This window comes from Barbus barbus (assembly GCF_936440315.1).
Source record: "Barbus barbus genome assembly, chromosome: 5".
In the NCBI taxonomy this organism is placed as follows: Eukaryota; Metazoa; Chordata; class Actinopteri; order Cypriniformes; family Cyprinidae; genus Barbus; species Barbus barbus.
The window spans coordinates 33,650,047-33,671,548 of record NC_136733.1 but is presented as its reverse complement, the minus strand read 5'-3'; the positions used below and the strand labels follow the sequence as shown (position 1 = coordinate 33,671,548).

Genomic DNA, 21,502 nt, shown 5'->3' with positions numbered 1-21,502 from the left:
GATGGATAATGAAAATAGAAGGGAGTGGCGTAAACGACAAAAGCAACGATGAAGAAACTCAACCTCAGGGCAGAAGATTATGATCAGGAGAAGGGTGAGATGAAGTGAAGGATGGCCAAGGGAGTGAATGTGAGAAGATGAGAACAATGCAAAGATGATAAATTAAAGACACGATTGAGGTAACATGAGCTATATGTCCAGCTCACATGCACACAGACTGACGGGTAATGAGGTGGATAGAGAAGGGGAGGTGGAATCAATAGTGGCCGTATTTCCTGGAGTGAATGCATGTGTTTGGAGATAAATGAGCTGTAGAGCAGAACAGATATGAGAGCCTTTCATCAGCAAGGAGACTGAAATATAAAACATAAGCAACAACATAGAAACAGAGGCCAAGAGAAAACAAAGACAGGGGGAATATTATGGATGGTAGCTCCTGATAAAAAAAAACAATTAAATTAAAACACAAAATGAAATAAAATAAAAAAAATCTAATAAAATGAAAAATGAAATGAAATAAAAAATTAAATAAAAAAGAAAGAAATAAAATAAAAAATAAAATGAGAAATAAAATTGTGAAGGTTGGTGAGTGGGTATTAAATTCCACAAAAATGGTGGATTATTTTAGAGCAACATCAAATGTACTGTAACATTTGGACCAATCAGACATACAAATATTTGTTATATTTAACAAATAATCTCTTATGCCCCCTCACCAAACCAAAAGGCCAACTATGAGGGTCTGTGCATCTAACCCTTCCCCCCGAAATGCATCTAGCACCTAAGAAGGCAGAACAGGTCTCTGGTTCCATGGCAACCCATTTGATAACACTGGTTTTATTGCTCAAAGGAATGCGGGAACTCACTTCTTTGCCCCCTTAGGAAAGAGAAATGGAATCTTCTCTAATTAATTCATAGAAAAACCTTTCTTTGAATGAACACACATATCTTCAGGTCATTGTGTATATTATTACTGTTCTTGTATATGTTTTTGTGTATTGTACACCATTTTATGCATGCTTATGATAGATCACTAGTTAATATCACTCTAGCTGTATCATGTTTAGTCTCTATCAATTCGTCTTCGGATGATCTAATTGAGAGTGAATATTACATTAACCCAGCTCAATTACCTATGCAAATTACCATGTCCAGAGACAAAGAATCGTAAAAATTTCCCTCCAAAAATCCAGGACTCCATTGGGTATTTGACACCCCAGAGGTGTGACCTCTATAGCAGATAAAGCTCCTACTTCAGAGATGCCACGGCAGTCTGTGCTTCTGTTAGATCCTAAGAGGGTCTGAGCTAGAACTTTTTCTGGACCCTCTAAGTTTTTGTGCCAGGCCTTGCGGCCTTGTCTTTCCATTCAACCAAGCTCCTTGGACCTCAGCAGATCTCTTTCTTAGTTTTTTTTTCCTTCAACACTTGGAAGAACATTTCTACCTCAGAACATCTTGGGAATTCATCACTCTTCAACCCGGAAGAACGTGATCGGGAGTCCAAAACTTTGAAACCATTAAGACTTTCATCTGAGACTGCATTCCGGACACTCGACCCGACCAAAGGCAGTGCAAGTATAACATTTAACTAAACGAAACAAAGGTTTAGTATAAGTTATAGACCCCATTATAAATGGTGCTGATGGTTTTACTCAGGTGGTTAAATGACTTTCTCCATAACTGCATTCTCTGATTTTCCTGATGGTTTCATCCATCAACTGTCATTAGCCTTTCCCATGTATGAGTGATTGTATGTGCGTTTGTTTGTTTGTTAGACTAGTCTGTGTTAGTGTTTAGTTAATAAAAGTTGTGTGCACAAATTACATGAGTTTCTGATTCTGCCTTGCATATTAAATGTCCCTTTACGATTTTGACCCTTGCTACAATGCTCTAATGCATTAATAGGAAAGTATTTTCTGTGGCCAAGGAAATACCCTTTCTTAGAGTTGATACGAACTTACACTGAATGTTCGCTAGACGGACAGATCAGCTGATGGCAATTTAATTTTGCTACAGTTATTACTGTCAGCCGATATAAATAATTGTAATTAATCATAATTAATTGTAATTATTTATATACAATTCCCTTTTGAGCTATATAAATTGTTACAGTACAGTGGTGTGAAAAAGTGTTTGCCCCCTTGCTGTTGTGTTTAATTTTTTTTGGGATATTTGTCCACACTTGAATGATTCAGATCAAACTAATTTTAATATTTCACAAAGATAACCAGAGTAAATACAAAATGCAGTTTTAAAATAATAATTTAATTTTGTTAAGGGAAAAGAGCTGTCCAAACCTGCCTGGCACTACGTGAAAAAGTATTTGCCCCCTAATTCTAATAACAGGTTGTGCCACCCTTTACAGCAACAACTGCAATCAGAGTCTTTCACATCGCTGTGGAGGAAATTTGGCCTGCTCTTCTTTGCAGAATTGTTTTAATTCAGCCACATTGCAGGGTTTTCGAGCATGAATGGACTGTTTAAGGTCATGCCACAGCATCTCAATCGGATTTAAGTCCGGACTTTGATTTGACCACTCCAAAACCTTAATTTAGCTTTTCATGAGCCATTCAGAGGTGGACTTGCTGGTGTGTTTGGGATCATTGTCCTGCTGCATAACCCAAGTGCCCTTGAGGTCACAAACTGACAGCCGGACATTCTCCTTCTGGATTTTCTGATAGAGTGCAGAATTCATGGTTCCATCAATAATGGCAAGTCATCCAGGTACTGAAGCTGCAAAGCAGCCCCAGACCTTCACACTACCACCACCATGTTTGACTGTTGGTATGATGTTATTTTTATGAAATGCTGTGTTGGTTTCACGCCAGATGTAACGGGACACACACCTTCTAAAAAGTTCAACTTTTGTCGCATCAGTCCACAGAATATTTGCCCAAAAGTATTGGGGATAATCAAGATATTTTTGGCACATGTGAGAAGAGCCTTTGTGTTCTTTTTGGTCAGCAGTGGCTTTTGCCTTGGAACTCTCCCATGGATGCCGTTTTGCCCAGTCTCTTTCTTATTGTTGAGTCATGAACACTGACCTTGACTGAGGCAAGTGAGGCCAGCTGTTCTTTAGATGTTGTTCTGAGTTCTTTTATGACCTCCTGAATGAGTCGTTGTTGAGCTCTTGGGATAATTTTGGTCGGCCGGCCACTCCTGGGAAGGTTCACCACTGTTCCAAGTTCTCTCCATTTGTGGATAATGGCTCTGACCGTGGTTCGCAAGAGTCTCAAAGCCTTAGAAATGGCTTTATAACCCTTTCCAGATACATGTCAACTATTTTGTTTCTCATCTGTTCTTGAATTTCTTTAGATCGTGGCATGATGTTTTGGTTTTTAAGCATGCTTTTCTTTGTCAGACAGGTTCTATTTAAGTGATTTCTTGATTCAACAGGTCTGGCAATAATCAGGCCTGGGCTTGGCTAGTGAAATTTAACTAAGCTTTTTAAAATAATGTGGTTAATCACAGTTCTTTCATGATTTAACAAGAGGGGGCAATTAATTTTTCAAGTAAGGCCAGGTAGGTTTGGACAGCTTTTTTCCCTTAATAAATGAAATCATCATTTAAAAACTGCATTTTGTATTTACTTGCATCATCTGTGTGTAATATTAAAATTTGCTTGATGATCTGAATCTTTTAAGTGTGACAATATGCAAAAAAAAAAAAAAAAAAAAACAGAAAGGGGGCAAAAACCTTTTCACAGCACTGTACATGTACAGCTATCCACTGTAATTCCGACAATTATATTTTTTACGGCAGTGAATTCCACTCACTTAAGAGAGGGCGTCAAAGTAGCAAAAATACACAAAACTACATACAGTTGTTTTAAAGACAGGAAAAAAATACTGAGCGATATCAAAAGAGACAGGAAGGACAGAATGAGAAAGCTCAGAATGGAGTAAATTAGCAGACACATAACCATACACGTGCTCTAATAAACAGCTTCAGTGAACTACGTCATGAGAAAGTGACCCTGAAATCGATGAGGGATTACCCACAGTTCCATTACACTTCAAATGAAATCTCAGAAATAAAATACCAGCTGCCACCAAAAGCTCACAGTCCTCCAAGGAATGAAACAATGTGTCACAAACCGAATGACTCATGAATTTTATGACAGCACCAAACACCTCATCTTCCTATCTGCTAATTAAAGCACAAAGTTTGACAATCCAGCTCAGGCAGTCGTTGCAGTCACCTGTGGCAAGAAAAGAAATCTGCTGCTACAGATGTGAGCACATGCTGTGTCTTCTCTCCTGATGCCATTGCTCCTTTAGGACTCAAATTAGGTTCTTTGAGAACCAGTGTACATGTAGACTGCCAAAAACTAAAATTAGGCCATCCATTACACCACAACCCATTTAATGTAAATGCAAATCTTAAGCACTTTGAGCCTGATATCAGTTTACCCTTCATCTATACTATTGTGAGAAACAAAAATGCACTCATTAGTGCCAGACAGCTTTGATGGACTAAGATGCATCATCTTCTAATTGCTTAAAAGTCTTTTCAACACCACAGACTGTGCAGATTGTGTTTATAAGACAAGAGAAGGAAGGAGTGAGAGACAGAAAGAATGAATAGACCTACCTTTTGAAAAAAGGGCACGTCGTCTGGGTGAATATTGGACTTGTATTCGTACAGACAGGCGCAGGCTTTCACCCTTTTGGACAGGGCATGTCTGGGTCGAGATCTCCAGGCCTCTCTCATCCTGACATTCAGAGGAATGCCTGCCACTAGCAGACACAAAGGCAATGTGTATAATAAAAAGTTGATTGCCTGTACTACAGTATACATTAGTCTCTCAGGAGAGAATTTGTATTCTTACCTTTTAGGAGTAATCATTTTATGGACAAAAGATACCAGTAGTAAAGCATTTTTTTAAGAAACTGAGCATTTGTTTAATACTGTATCTTATTGTTTGGGGTTGTAAGATTTTTTTTATGTTTTTGAAACAAGTCTCTTATGCTCAGGCTAAACTTATAAAAAACAGCAATATTGTGAAATATTACAATTTTAAATACCCGTTTCTATGTTAATGTTTTAAAATTGTACTTATTCCTGTGATGACAAACCTGACTTACCATCAGCTATTCTAATCAAATCATTTTAATATGCTAATAAAAATTTCTTCTTAATATCATTGTAGAAAACAGTCATGGTGCTTATTATTTCTGTGGAAATTGACTTTTTTCAGGACTCTTTGATGAATAGAAAGTTCCAAAGAAAATAGTTGGGTTTTTTTACATTATAAATGTATTTTTATATTTTTGGTTTAATGCATCCTTGCTTAATGAAAAGTATTAACTGTTTTCATAAAAACAAAACAAAACAAAAAACGACTTTTAAAAGGCTTTTGTCATAAAAATGTTTACACATTATTTCGTATAAATAGTTAAAAACTGTACTTAAAATTATGTTTATACAGTATACACCTTCAGATTTGGATCTTTAATTGTTGTATTAGTGTAAGAAAATCAATAAGGCCAAACAATACAGTGTGTAAGTGGCTAAAGTGGCTTTGAATGACAATGCCATTTTTATTCCTGAATAACCAAAGCTAACTAAGCTTTAATAGTATCCATATCTAAATAATATTCAGCCTTCTACTAAAAGCTGCCTGACACTCTTTCAAATCATAGAGTTTCAGTAAACTTTCATCTTTGGACAGTCAGCTAATCACATAACAGCCATTCTCAGCAATAAAACTACAATAAAACACTCTCAGCATCAGGGTCGCTCACACTCGCTCAGGGCCTGATGTGTAGAGACGTGGCTCTCCCACTGAGACGAGCGCAGGGAGTGTGAAGCGATGACAATAAACCTGACTTCCCTGCTGGTCAAGCCTAGCGTTTCAGTGTTCTCTCTCAGGCTGATACACGTGTTTTAGCACAAGGCCACGTCGAAAAACGTGTTACTCAACTAGCTAAAAGACCATTTTAAATGGTCGCTGCGGGAACACAAAATAGTACAACCAGTGTTTTTTAGTTCAAATACCACTTATGTAACATACCGTGCTGATGCCACAGGTGTGCTTCTATTCAGCAGTTCTCATCCATTAATGATTCACTCCTATAGTTGCCATCAGCAGGTATTTTCACCTCTAGTAAGCAGCAGGCCTTGAAAACACATTTTTTGTGGAGTTTGTAGACCTACATTTGAAATGTTCAATACTCAGAGGAACACAACGTACTGAGGACACTTTAATGTTGAGATGCCATCCACAGATAAATGAGAAGACAGCCTCTTGAAATTGAGAGCAATTACTGTAGTCTGATTAGCTAAATTAGGCCAATCAGTAGCATGATAGCATCAGCTGATGAAGAAAAAGAAGTGCATCATGGATAAACCAGCAAACCTTAGGAGGGCGAGTCAAATAGAAGTCTGATTTGCTATTTTTCTGATTAACTAGGTTAATAACTGAACCACTTGCTGTGCAATCCATATTAGTAAAACAACAACAAACCAATTGTCTATGCAGGCATCTCAAATAATACAAATGGTGTTTGGGATAAAACTCTGAAGCTGCGATTTAGAATTTCATGCATTTAAATCTCACTACAACCTGTCAAATATCATTGACACAGATGTCCTGAGAAATAACACTCTGTCTCAGTGACAGCCTGAAGCTTCTGAGTCTGTAAACAGCATAAAAGAATCTTACAGCAGCGTGTGATTGTCAGTCAAAAAAGATGGTATAGAGGGGTAGCCTGTGGGAAAACGTCACTGGTTTAGTAATTTCTTTTGCTGCCAGTAGGAGCCAAATCATTTACACTGCTTTAAATGAACATTTAAAATTATGGACTTTCAAAGGAAGACTGGGATGTGTAGAATATTTTTTAATCTTGAATCAATATAATGCACAGAATTATGCCTATTCGTAAAAGGAAATTATTCTAATCTCTTTATTAATGTTGAATTAATATCATACATGGAATTATGCCTATTTATGAGAAGAAACTATTCTACTATTATCTACTATTAGTAGTCTGACTGTGTGAAGCAGGTGTGTGTTAAGGATTGTAATGAGCAGAGAACTGAATGAACTATTTAAAGCTTGAAAAACCCATATATGGAGAAGACTTTGTTCAGGAGCTAGAAATACATGCATGGCAAGCTATTGATGACCTTCAAAGACATATATGGTAAAAGATACCTGTCCCAAAATACAAAAGGAGCATACAGTTGAAACTGGGGATGTAACGGTATGAAAATTTGTCATCACGATTATAGTGACCAAAATTATCACGGTTATCAGTATTATCACGGTATTGTTAAAATGTGCTGGAGATGTTCAAAAAGTACCGATACATAAATCACTTCAAGTTTTATACTTAAATCAACAAACAGCAAATAAAATGACTTTGTTTGCATAATCACTAAAACAATAACATTACCAGTGAGGTCTGGATTTTAAATGACAACTTGACTGACACCAGTTTAATAGCATGTTCAAATAAAGCTTTGAAAAAGTTTCATATAAAGGTAAACCTCACATTTCAGCCTTTAAAGAAAAGAGTTAAGTCAAAATGATAATTGATTAATAAGGGGAAGGGGAAGGGGAGGGGGAAGTGGTGTGTGGCCATGTATGGTGACCCATACTCAGAATTTGTGCTCTGCATTTAACCCATCCAAGTGTGTACACAGTAGTGAACATAGACCCGGAACAGTGGGCAGCCAACGCTGCAGCGCCCGGGGAGCAGTTGGGGGTTCGGTGCTTTGCTCAAGGGTCTCACCTCAGTCGTGGTAGTTTCAGCCAGCATCTTCACAAGGTCTTTTGCTGTTGTCCTGGGGTTGATTCGCACATTTCGCACCAAAAAACGTTCCTCTCTGAGATTCAGAATCCGTCTCCTTCCTGAGCGGTATGATGGTTGTACATTCCCATGTTTTTTATACTTGCATATTATTGTCTGAATGGATGAACGTGGGACCTTCAGGCATCTGGAAATTGCACCTAAGGATGAGCCACACTTGTGGAGGTCCACAATTCTTTTCCTGATGTCTTGGTTGATTTCTCTTGATTTTCCCATAATGTCAAAGAAAGAGGCTCTGTGTTTGAGGTGTGCCTTTATATGCATCCACAGGTGTGCCACCAATTAACTCAAATTGAATCAATTAACCTATCAGAAGCTTCTTAAGCTCAGAATGGAATCATCTGGAGTTTTCTTTTTGTTTAAAGACACAATAAACTTAGTGTATGTATACTTCTGACTTTGATGAAAGTGATAAAAAAAATACATAAAAATTATCCCTTGCTCGATTCTGACATTTAACAAATGCAGAAAATATGTTAATATTTATTGATCTAAAACAGAAAAAGTTTACTCTGATTTAATGTTTGACAGTAAAGAAAAAAAAGTTTTTGTGTTTTTTTTCTGAAGTGTATGTAAATATCTGGTTTCAACTGTATATGGAATAATGTGGAACAGCTTCAGGCATATACACTCACTGGCCACTTTGTTAGGTACACCTTGCTAGTACCGGGTTGAACCCCCTTTTGCCTTCAGAACTGCCTTAATTCTTCGTGACATAGATTCAACAAGGTGTTGGAAACATTCCTCAGAGATTTTGGTCCATACTGACATGATAGCATCACGCAGTTGCTGCAGATTTGTCGGCTGCGCATCCATGATGTAAATTTCCACCACATCCCAAAGGTGCTCTATTGGATTGAGATCTGGTGACTGTGGAGGCCATTTGAATAAAGTGAACTCATTGTCATGTTAAAGAAACCGGTCTGAGATGATTTGAGCTTTGTGACATGGTGCATTATCCTGCTGGAAGTAGCATCAGAAGATGGGTACACTGTAGTCATAAAGGGATGGACATGATCAGCAACAATACTCAGGTAGGCTGTGGCATTTAAACGATGCTCAATTGGTACTAAGGGGCCCAAAGTGTCCCAAGAAAATATCCCCCACACCATTACACCACCACCACCAGCCTGAACCATTGAGAAAAGGCAGGATGGATCCATGCTTTCATGTTCTTTACGCCAAATTCTGACCCTACCATCTGAATTTCGCAGCAGAAATCGAGACTCATCAGACCAGGCAACGTTTTTCCAATCTTCTATTGTCCAATTTTGGTGAGCCTGTGCGAATTGTAGCCTCCGTTTCCTGTTCTTAGCTGACAGGAGCGGCACCCGGTTTGGTCTTCTGCTGCTGTAGCCCATCTGCTTCAGGGTTCGACGTGTTGTGTGTTCAGAGATGGTATTCTGCATACCTTGGTTGTAACGAGTGGTTATTTGAGTTACTGTTACCTTTCTATCATCTCTAACCAGTCTACCCATTCTCCTCTGACATCAACGAGGCATTTTCGTCCACACAACTGCCGCTCATTGGATATTTTCTCTTTTTCAGACCATTCTCTGTAAACCCTAGAGATGGTTGTGCATGAAAATCCCAGTAGATCAGCAGTTTTTGAAATACTCAGACCAGCCCGTCTGGCACCAACAACCATTCCACGTTCAAAGTCACTTAAATCCCCTTTCTTCCCCATTCTGATGCTCGGTTTGAACATCTTCACCACATCTAGATGCCTAAATGCATTGAGTTGCTGCCATGTGATTGGCTGATTGGCAATTTGTGTTACCAAGCAATTGAACAGGTGTACCTAATAAAGTGGCCGGTGAGTGTATATACGAGTGTAAAACAGACATTCTGGAGTTACCTTTGTAAACCGTAACTCAAATTTGTTGCTTGATCAATAAAGTCTTCTGGCTTCAAAACCTCTCTAACAATTTATTTTTGAAAAAGAAAAAAATTCTACAACAGGTACAAATATTGCTCCATACTGTATAATAGAATTGCAAACACATTTCTTTCAGCACGCTGGTACGAGTTAATCTGAGGTACGATTTTAAATTATTTTTGGTAATCAACGTGTATGTAATCCTGTTTTATTTAATCTGAAGTGACTGAAAACAAAGTACGCTCATTTTACAACTTGGCTGTTTTAGCGTTTTCCAGTGTCAACAAAAAGTATTCTTGTATCTTCCTAAATTTAAGGTTGAACCACTGATGTCACATGAACTATTTTAACAATGTCTTTTACTACCTTTAAATGTGGTAGTTGCGTTGTTGTCTATGTAGGGTCAGAAATCTTTTGGATTTCATCAAAAATATCTTAATTTGTGTTCCGAAGATGACATGATAATTAATGTAATTAATGACAGAATTTTTAGGTGAACTTATCATTTAAGCTTTAAATTTCGCCCTCAGGCAACAGCAGTGTGAATCAGTCGGGTGACTGATTCAATGAATTACTCATAAAGAAAGTCACATGTTGTTGCTTTGATGCCTTGATGACATCCAGTTGAAGAATGCAACCTCAAGAGGGCACAGCCTTCGAAATAAGACATAGCTAATGACTCCTTCATAGACAGTATTGTTTTGTTCTTGAATGAATCAGTGTTTTTTATAGGATTGGATAAATTCTTGATTCAATTATTCAATGATGCCACCTACTTGTGTAACAATATAAACTGCAGAAAAAATCACTGAAAAGTAGACAAGTAGACTAACATCCTGTCTAGATCACACAAATGAAGTCAAAAAGATCATAAATATCAGTAGTCATGGAATGCTTCTTATCCGAATTCATGGAGCAAAATTCACTAGGTCTTATTCTTTGTAGTAATTGTTCATCTTATCTATCTCTAAAAGTAAGGTTACAGTCAGAAAGCTGGCACAGCAAGTAACCAAGATTTTTCCTGAAAACTGCAAATATTCACTGTTATCAGTTTGATTCATTATCAATGTGCACAGACATCACAATGGTCCCCATGGTCATATAATGTGAAACAAAATACATAGAAAATCTCAGTGGAGCTCTTCTATCTGCACACCAGCCTCCACAATCACCTGTGGCATCACAGCATTATTATTATCACTCATCGAAGCAGAGCGGGGTCTAGCGTTCTCTAGTTCCACATAATCATGATGGATGCACTGGGGCAATGCACCCGATAGCTCCCTTCTCCCATCAGCACACATTCCCCTAATCACTTCAGACACCAAGATGCTCGAGCCAGTCACGCCTAATAACCCAACTAGAAATAGATGATGCAATGTTGCCTCTCTCTTCTGTGAGTGAGTGTCAAGCAGTGATTGCTGTACGCAGTAGGAAAAGTCATGAAGCTTTGCTTTCCTCAGCTTGGATTCGGTCACTTTATTATTGCAGTTGTTGGCGCATTAGGTTACAGTCCATTGCACCGCAGCATGTCAATGCCATAACCCAACAAAACGCATAGCTGCCCACCTTGTACACACAACTGCTCTGCTTGCATCTGCTGTTGCCTAAGCCTGGATGATCTTTACGGTTTATATCTGAGTTCAATCCAATTAACCTTCAAGCTGCAAACATCTGAGACTTTCAGTTAACCCTTATTTTAGCATGCAGGCATGGGGTGTGGGAAAATTCAGACAAGGAAAGGTTAATCTAAACCTCATGATTCTGAGCAGAGGACTGCACCAGCAGAGCCAGAGCTGGGTCAGAGCCATAAGAGCAGAGTGCTTCATTAATCTAATGTTGCTAACTCATTTTCTTTACATATTATCTTTGCTCTAGACCTCGTAGTGTGCACAGGACAGTATTTTTAAACATTTACACTGAGCATTATAGAGATACATACATAGTGTTTTTAGAGAACTCAAGGAAATTTAATTAGGGAATTAGCTTGGAAAAACACAGCATTGCTTTGGTTTTAATCAAGTATGATGCAACTTTATTACTTTTTTTTTATACCCATGAGTCACTATTATGATCGTATCATTTTTTTCCACGTGTCAAACTAACACAATGTTTCTAGAAAAGTCACAGATTCTTGTCTACTTTTTGTAAAAACACAAGAATGCCGCTTCAATCATTTCTGCTTACTGCATTTTAATTAAACCAGAGGAAATTAATATAATGGAAACTGAAAAAGGAAAATGAATAGAAAATAATTACAAAATTATTCCCTGGGAGTTGTAAAATGAAGGTTGATTAGTACTGACTTGACCTTGATTTCACTTGTTTTACATAACATCTGAGGCACTTAAAAAGAGGCATTGCCACAAAGCATCAGACATTTTTATATTCCAAACACTTTTCAGACTCCTTTTCCATCATGATCAATAAATGCATGAAAGCAGTGGGTGGCCAAATATGATTTAGCAGATGTGATGCATTACAGAATGCTGGAAGGTATATGGGTTTTACGCTATTTTGTGTAATGACAAGACAGAGACTAAGTGGCTTTGTGTCCTTGGTATGTGTGGGGCAAACAGCAGCAAGTCCCAGAGAACACATTCTGCTTCTCTCTGGCAGCCTGTACGTGCTTGTGTTGGTCGGAGATTGATCGCTCTCCTCTCTCTCCCTCCTCCATGCCTTCACAAAGAATCAAACTGCTTGACCGGCAAAAAAAAAGAAAAAAGAAAAAAATATGCAAAGCACTCTCTCTCCCTCTCTTTTCGTAAGGCTATTGCTTTATACATATTGATAATAATGTTTTTAATTACACTTCCATGTTTATATTTTTCCAACTGAATCACAGAATGTTTTTGTGGTGCTGATGAGTTTGTCTGACTCATTATTTTTAATGAACAAAAAGTCCCCAGAGACCATCAGTTTCTCAACTCTAGTGTAGCAGCACCAATTAAACAGTGCAAGCTGTGATTATGTCAAGAGATTTGACAGGGTGGCCTCCGCTGCTCTTCGGGTCACTATTGGAAACAGGAAACTTAATAAGAAAAGGAGTGAAAGAGAGGGAGGACTAAAAGGAAAGAGACAGAGGGAGGTTGTTCTAGATTAGTTCATGCTGTCCAGCATCTAATGAAAGCACATGGCAACAGGCTTTCTGTTCTGTACCACAGGGAATCTCACCGCATTCGTTTTCTATTACTCACACTCATACCAGACCCTTTTGCTCATGACAGAAGGACTACGATCCCCCTGGACTATTTGCTTCAAGCCCAGGCTATACTTCCATTCGGAGTGTGTGCGATTGCGTGAGCATGCGTGTGCCAGTCTATCCATCCACTCCCCGAACCTCTTATCCTACTGTATGTAGAGTCACAGGATGTGTTGTATAAATAGCATTTAGAGATCCTCACGGATAGATTTAGAAAACGGCAAGTCAAGTAAATGTCACCCATTTTTATTTCTCTGGACACGGTTGGTCACATGTTCACTGAGGGAGATGAATCGCATTCAGGTAAAAGAAAGAAGACTCGAGACAAAATTTCACTTAAAACTGGGTACATTTTACTGTAAAACAGGTTAGGAAACATTTCCAGTGTTCATTGCTGTGAAGAGGTTGTACAGGGAAAAACAAACAGTTGTACAGCAAACTACCTTCCTGAATACGTCTCATAGTAAATACTGTGAACACTGGGCTAAAGAGATAGAAACTAGGAGCTTATGCTTAGTCATTTAAAGTAGAAAATTGACAAGATAAGCTAATTTGCTTAAGAAATATTAACCATTTAACTGAACAAATCACTATAATGTCATATACTGTATTTGGCAATGTAGCCAGACTAAGAAAACCATACATGTTTACTGTCATCACTCTTCAAGACTTTCTAGATATTGTAATATAGGCTATTTAAAGGATTATCATTGCTACTGACAATGCTTAAAGTGATTTGTTTCACCCGTTAGGCTTTGCAGAAATTAAAAAGACACACTGCAAGTGTGCAAAAACATATTTCTCTTAAGAACGCCATGAAGGAGTCTAATGGCGCAATCATGATGCTAACCCACCACTCCATATCAAACAGCAGGTAGCCAGCTTAGAGACACAGGACAAGAATAATATAACATCAACTGAAATATTCTGTTTTTAAAAGCTGGAAAAAATGTTTACATATGAAGCAGTGTAACAGTCCAGACATTAAAAAAAATTGCGTCTTGGTGTAATAATCCTGGAGGCATTTTCTATTCCCACGCAGGTAATACATCAAAACCATACCAGAACCATTTGAACATTCTGTCAATGATTCTCAAATTCTCTTTAATATCAACATATCAAGATTTCAGGTTTGCTTTACAAACTCCAAAGGGAACTAACTGTCATGCATATCAGTGCCTTATCGATTTTAAAGTTTACTAATTATTAATGTTTGAATTAGCATCACAATAATCATTTAGTTTAACTGCTTCATATCAAGATCATTAATAATTTGTACAGTCAACAGAGAGAAACTGCCCGAAGCCTTCAAATATTATTGCCCAAAGCTCAATGACATCCCATATGTCTCTCTCCATTGTGCTGCAAAGCCAGTGGCCATGGTAAAAATAAAACGGATGCTGCTGGATACATAAACAGCATACAAAGGTATTCAAACAGCAGTGTTCTAGAAGCAGTACAGTGTGTCCTAGAAACAAAGCAGCTCATGTTACAATGTCTATTGCTACAGGAAATAGTTTGGAGAGATGCACAAGGATGGGTTAGTTGAGAATGAGACACATGCATGTTTCCACTAACTCTCCTTTCATTTCCTAAAACACAACGCATAACAATGAATATATGAAATGACTTTCTGATGCATGACACAATCAACACGAGGCCATATGGCATAACTAAACATCTTATTGCAAGAGTAGGGCCTTCACACCTGATGTGCCAAAGACCTTTCTGCCAATCCAGATGGCCATGATCTTCAGAGCTCTTGCTGAGTCCTTATGGTTCTCATGTGCCATTGGCTCAATCAGAGAAAAAACACAAGAAATCAAATGCTACGTTCTATTACACCCATAGATCATATTCATACCTTGCAATTTTACAATCATTATAGCATTATAGCATACAAGGACTTGGTAGAAACAGTGCAGAAATGTTTACATGAGTTTAAATGAGCTTGGATAGCAAAATACAAAGCCACATCGAGACATGCAATCGTCTGAACAGTAAAGAAGTGGTCGGGCTGTTTTGATTTGATCTAATCAGAACACACTCGTTCCCTGATGGCCCTACAGATACAGAGATTTTGTGCTTTATTTGATTTTCAGGGCGTCTGCATGAGTGGTCAGAGATGAAAAGAGATGTACAAGGCAAACACAGATGCATCCTTCACATCTCAGTGCTCCTGTCCGCATCTCTAAAGCGAAAACACACTCACAAACAGATATGGATATATGCGTGATTCTTCACATGCTCTCATAACGGCAAATTTCAACTTGAGTTTTATGCTCTAAATATAGCAACATTAGGGATCTTTTTCCTGTTTGCTTCCATCGAATATTGCAATGCCTTCTCATTTTGTATTATTACCCCAGAAAGACTAACCACATTGCACTTTTTCTATCTGGCAGCTTTTTATGAAATGCTTTGGACTGTCTATTGCACCAGCTGCTGCTGTTTTGCACTTGAGCATCCACTCGTGATGATTAAAGATTACAACTATCTACTGTTTTATCTGTTTTGTGCATCCAAAACACACCCACGCACCAACTAGAGTGATTCGTGAACATTTTCCTCCACAGAGAACAACTTTAAAGACTAAATGTTCTATCTTGTATACTATGAAAAAAACCTAATCTTTATATTCAAAACAGGATCACAGTAACACTTAAAGAGAAATATTGCAGATACAATTGCACTTTGACTTATCAGAAATGGAAAATGATCAGTTATCCTCCACCTACAAAGAAAACACCACAAAACAGTGTTCGACATCACGTCAAATACTTACAGACGCATATGACAAACAAACAGACAGAGAAAATTCACAAATATGACACGATCTGAGCGCAAATTCACTAACTGAATAACATTGTCTATATTACTGTCAAAATGAATTAATTTTTAAATCTTATTTAATGTTGTTTTTCCTTTAAGATGCTAGAAAATTTCAAAAAATTTGAAGCTAAAGGATAGTATCTGCCGATCTAAAATGAGCTCCGTCTACACATGCCTTAATGTTACACATACAGTACATGAGTCTATAGAAATATAAAACATCTAAACACACAAAGCTCCTGATACAGATATAATGTGTGAGTGTTATTTCAACACCACTCAGGTAACTCAATCATTCAGAACAGCTTTCTATTGAAAAAAAGTTTTGCTTTCCTCTTCTCTCTCTATCTAAAGATGGTACAGTACAGAGGGAGGCCAGTTAAATGAATGAAACCTGAGTTATATTCCCTCTAATGAATCCTAAAAAAACTAAAACAGTGCAATATTATGCTGAAAGATAAATTACAGTAGTTCTTTTATAGAGTTTGAGTGAATATGTACATACAACAGTTATGTAGTTCCACAGTTTATCCTGCATTTGTAGATAGTGAATAACACAATAACCTCAAGGCGTTTTTCACTGTTTAATGGCCTTGTTTCACTGCCCCTGCTAGTTAACCACAAAAACAGCTACTCAAAAGTACTAAAAACAAATCTGTTCTTATTTTACCTCCTCCTTAACACAGCTTTTTCAATTCTCAAAGAAACTGAACATTCTTTTCCAAACCTCTCACAACTTAAAAGTTATTAAGACCTGCGGAGATCTACCGAATGTTTCTCTTTCAAGCTGAAAGCTCAAATGGATGGGGTGAAGACACAGCACCTAACAGTAATGGCTGCTTCCCCTCTTTACATCTGAGGGCAGAGAATTGGAACGTCTTCTCAATGCCATCCTCATCCTCAACCTCATCTTCCTCCTTCCACCTCAGGGCTTTTCCGCCCAGGCTCTCTCTGGAGGGAATGTAGCCGCGTGGGCCCTAAAGAAAGCTACCTGCCTCTTGGGCTGCTTAAACCAACGACTCAACATCACAGAAGGTCATCATAGTCGAGAAGTTTGGAGTGCTGGCGGCTCTTCCACAAGCGGTAGAGGCGGAAATCGAAGTACATCTCGATCATCTCCTTACCTGAGTGTGGAGACAGCACAACATTTTTAGCTCTCCTTAAAATATCTGACCGTAAAATAACAGGCAGCATGTCACACATCTACCATACCATCCGCTGAGTAAAATAGATCTACATTAGGAGGCCTTTATAGGCATTTGTGGGTGTTTTAAATACAGTTCTCTATTTAAAACAGTGGTAATTATCCTCAACAGTGTGAATCAAGCTGTGTAGAGTCCTTAGGGGACAAAAGGAGATGGAAGAGGAGGGAGGGGGTAAGTAGGCCTCCTCCTGGGTCCAATGAAGAGACAGAAACAGTGGGGGAAGTTAATGAGGTTTTGATTGAAGAATAATTACTGTCAAATCAATAGCTGTGGCATGGATGAAAGTTGGGGTCGGAGTTCACGTGGCACATGCAAGTTTGTTGAAATACATGTTCCGTAGTTTGTTTACTGTATGTGTGTCAGAATATGTGATTGGTCATGTCTGTAGTGTGTGTGTGTGCACTGCGCAGTACACTCACCCTGAGCTGACAGTTCCAGAGGAGACTTAAACTCAATGGCATGAGGTTTCATCAGTCTCTTGAGGTTTTGAAAAAGCTGAGGACGAGAGAAAGTTTTGCTGTTTCACTACACTTCACAGTTTAAACTAGCAAAAGATCATCAGCATTACTCATAATATTCCCAATTAAAAACAGACATTAGAGATATATTTACAGCTGTTTGTTTAATACTGTTTCAGGTTAATACTGATACCAATATTTGGATAGCAGAGAGGTTGATAATGTAACTGTAATTATATATATACATATATATATATATATATATATATATATATATATATATATATATACACATACATTCATGGCCAAAAATATCGGCACCCTTGGTAAATATGATCAAAGAAGGCTGTGAAAATTAATCTACATTGTTAATCCTTTTGATCTTTTATTTAAAAAATTCACTAAAATCTAACCTTTCATTGGATAATAAGAATTTAAAATGGGGGGGGGGGGGAGATATCATTATGAAATAAATGTTTTTTCTCTAATACACACTGGCCACAATTAACGGCACCCTTTTATTCAATAATTTTTGAAAAATCCATTTGCCAGTTTAACAACTCTAAATTTTCTCCTATAATGCCTGATGAGGTTAGAGAACACCTGACAAGAGATCAGAGACCATTCCTTCATCCAGAATCTCTCCAGATCCTTTAGATTCCCAGCTCCATGATGGTGCTTCTTCTCTTCAGTTCACCTCACTCATTTTCTACAGGGTTCAGGTCAGAGGACTGGAATGGCCAGAGCAGAAGCTTGGTTTTGTGCTCAGTGACCCATTTTTGTGTTGTTTTTGAGGTTTGTGTTTGGATTATTGTCCGGTTGGAAGATCCAAACATGGCCCATTATAAGATTTCTAACAGAATCAGTAACTTATTGATTTTTTATCTGTTGGTATTTGATAGAATCCATGATGCCATTTATCTAAACAAGATGTCCAGGACCTCCAGCAGAAATATAGGCCCACAACATAAAAAATATAGCAGTATATTTCATTGTACACATGGGGTACTTTTTATCCCTGTGTTCACCAAACCCATCTTGAGTGTTTGCTGCTAAAAAGCTAATTTTTTTATTTCATCTGACCATAGAAGCCAGTCCCATTTGAAGTTTCAGTCGTGTCTGATAACTGAATATGCTGGAGCTTTTGGATGAGCTAGGAGAACTTTTCTTGAAACAAAATTGACAATTTTTTAAAAGGTTTTCTGACCCTGAGACTCAACTATTTTCTGCGATTCTCCAGCTGTGGTCCTTGGAGAGCGTTTAGCCACTCAAACTCTCCTTCTCACCGTGCATTAGGACGATATAGACACACTTCCTCTTCCAGGCAGTTTCGTAACATTTTATGTTGATTGGAAATTCTAAATTATTGCCCTGATGGTGGAAATGGGAATTTTCACTGCTCTAGCTCTTTTCTTAAAGCCACTTCACTAATCTTAGTCAATTATCTTTTGCTGCATATCAGAAATATATTCTTCTGTTTTTCTTATTGTGATGGATGATTTAGGGAATTTGGGTTTTGTTTTCCCTCCTATTTATATTTCTGTGAAACAGGAAGCCATGGCTGGATAATTTTCATGTTCATAATCACCCTAGAGTGCTCAAAATTGTGAATATGAATGGGAATATACTTCAGAGATATTTTACTCATAAGAATTTCTAGGGGTGCCAATAATTGTGTCCAACGTGTATTTGAGAAAAACATTTATTTCATAATGATATTTCCCCCCATTTTAAATTCGTATTATCCTATGAAAGTTTAGACTTTTGTGAATTTTATAAATAAAATATCAAAAGGATTAACAATGCAGATTAATTTTCACAGCCTTCTTTGATCATATTTACCAAGGGTGCCGATATTTTTGGCCATGACTGTATGTATATATATATATACATAGATATATTTGATACATAACATCATGTAATAAATGCAAATGAAACATACACAAAATTATCTGATTATTTGATTTATATTAATTTATTATATTTATTTAGATTATTATATTTGATTATAAACACACACAATATTTAATATTTTAAGTAATAATAATTATTATTGACTTAAAATATCAAATATTGTGTGTATATATAACAATAAAAAATTATAATTTATGACAATATACCGTAATAATTTCAACTAATTTAGTTTTAACTAACTTCTTTGTCTGTACATTTCAAAATATCCAAATATCAGTCTATAACTGCTATAACAATCTATAACTATTTAAAGCTAACCAAAGTATTTATCCGAACTTTCACTCTGATCGACTTGATAATCTGATTGACTGCTAATAGGAGTCATACAGTGATGAATGTGCATCATAAACCAGAGGAAGCTAAACAGGGCGACCTGTGGAGCATTAAACTGAGTGTTTTTGTGGTTCTGTGATTGACCTCCGTTAGAGGGGGTCTGGTAGTGTTAATAAGAATCCTTCATATCAGGACAAAGCCTGTCAGAGTGCATTTATTGCCTCCTGCTATTCCACCTCCCAATCCTTCGATTTCTGTTTCTCTGGTCGCTCTCAGTATAATCTCTCATCTGGACATCTTTTCTAGAAGCTATTCTCCACCTCTCTAATCGATCATGAAAGCCACAGAAAGCCTCGTGAATCCACACTCAGCTAATCAATCTCTTTCCATTGTAGTGAAGCAAGGGGTGTCTGGCTCTTCAGGCCATTTCATCTTCTTTCATTGTGATACACACATATGACCCAACTGTAAATATCATAATAATTTATAGCATATAAGCAGCTGAAATCAAATTAACAACAGCAAAAACAGGACTCATGAGGAACTAGCTCATGGTTTTGGGAAGTTGTGGCCTAATGGTTAGAGAGTCGGACTCGTAATCCAAAGGTTGTGGGTTCGAGTCTCGGGCCAGCAGGGATTGTAGGTGGGGGGAGTGAATGTCCAGCACTCTCTCCACCTTCAATACCACAACTGAGGTGCCCTTGAGCAAGGCACCGAACCCACAACTGCTCCACGGGCGTCGCAGCATAAATGGCTGCCCACTGCTCCGGGTGTGTGTTCACTGCTGTGTGTGCACTTTGGATGGGTTAAACGCAGAGCACGAATTCTGAGTATGGGTCACCATACTTGGCCGTATGTCACGTCACTGTCACTGTTTTGATGAAGCTCAGCTCAGCAAATTAGTCTCTTCCCTTTATTCAGTATAAAATTACATGTGCTCAGGCAGTCGTTACAAGCTTATTAGCTCTCTGGTATAAAACACACAAGACATATGGCCAGCTGCTGCTGCCTTGGCACAGCTAACAGAAAACAAATAACAGAGACAGTGTAATACAGTTTTCTGATGTTAACACAACAACCAAAGCGCACACAGAAAAAAAAAAAACACTCTTTTGAAGTTGATCTTTTAAATGAATTTGATCCAGGTCATAAAACCAGTCTGAATGATTTGTTTACAGACTCGCGTGGCCCACTTATGACACTTTTGTGGTGCTTTTGTATCCTTTATGAATTATTGTTATTGCATGTAAATGCATACAATATTTAAATTGCATACAGGTTTAGAATGACATGAGGGTGAGTAAATGATGATAGCATTTCAAATTATACAAGAATATTCCCTTAAACACAAAAAGAAGGCACAGAGCTGTTGGGCTGCTTGGTGCACCTGGTCAGGCTCTATATATAGCAAGTTCACTCAAGCTCTCTCCTTCAGAAGTAGCAAGACAGTGCTGAGAGGACCATAGGGGATAATTGCTAAATGCAGCAAAAAAGCCTCTCTATTTCTTTTTTTCCCCCTTTACTTCTCTCTGTAGATCTGTCTTCATAAACTGCCTGGATGAAATGTTCATGTGGCAGAAATTCTAAAAGACTCTAGTTTCGTGCATGGTCATGTGTGCTTCAATCAGGGACTGTGTGCACTTCAATCAAGAGACTGCATCCAAATTTGTTACAAAGTGTCTGCCATACAGGTGCACTACAGTGCTGTCAACGTTCAGCGTTGAAGAATATAACTATGCTTAAAAATTATCTGTGTGACTTGCATATTGGAATACTTTGCATATAGGTGTGGAAAGAGAGGACAGAAAACTGGAAATTTTGTCTCTGTGGTGCACAACTCACCAGCGAATCAGACAAAATGC

At 37.8% G+C, this 21,502-nt stretch overlaps 1 protein-coding gene across 1 annotated transcript in view; it reads right to left on the bottom strand.

Moving 5' to 3' along the window:
• Positions 1-13,231: 13,231 nt before the first annotated feature.
• LOC306869795 (NMDA receptor synaptonuclear signaling and neuronal migration factor-like) overlaps positions 13,232-21,502 on the bottom strand; it is a 36,277-nt gene continuing 28,006 nt past the window's right edge. Inside the window, exons 14-15 of the mRNA XM_079416709.1 lie at positions 17,355-17,430; positions 13,232-16,854 (exon numbers count right to left, since the gene is read on the bottom strand). Coding sequence (XP_079272835.1) covers positions 16,757-16,854; positions 17,355-17,430 — 174 coding nt within the window. The 3' untranslated portion in view covers positions 13,232-16,756. The remainder of the gene's footprint in view (positions 16,855-17,354; positions 17,431-21,502) is intronic.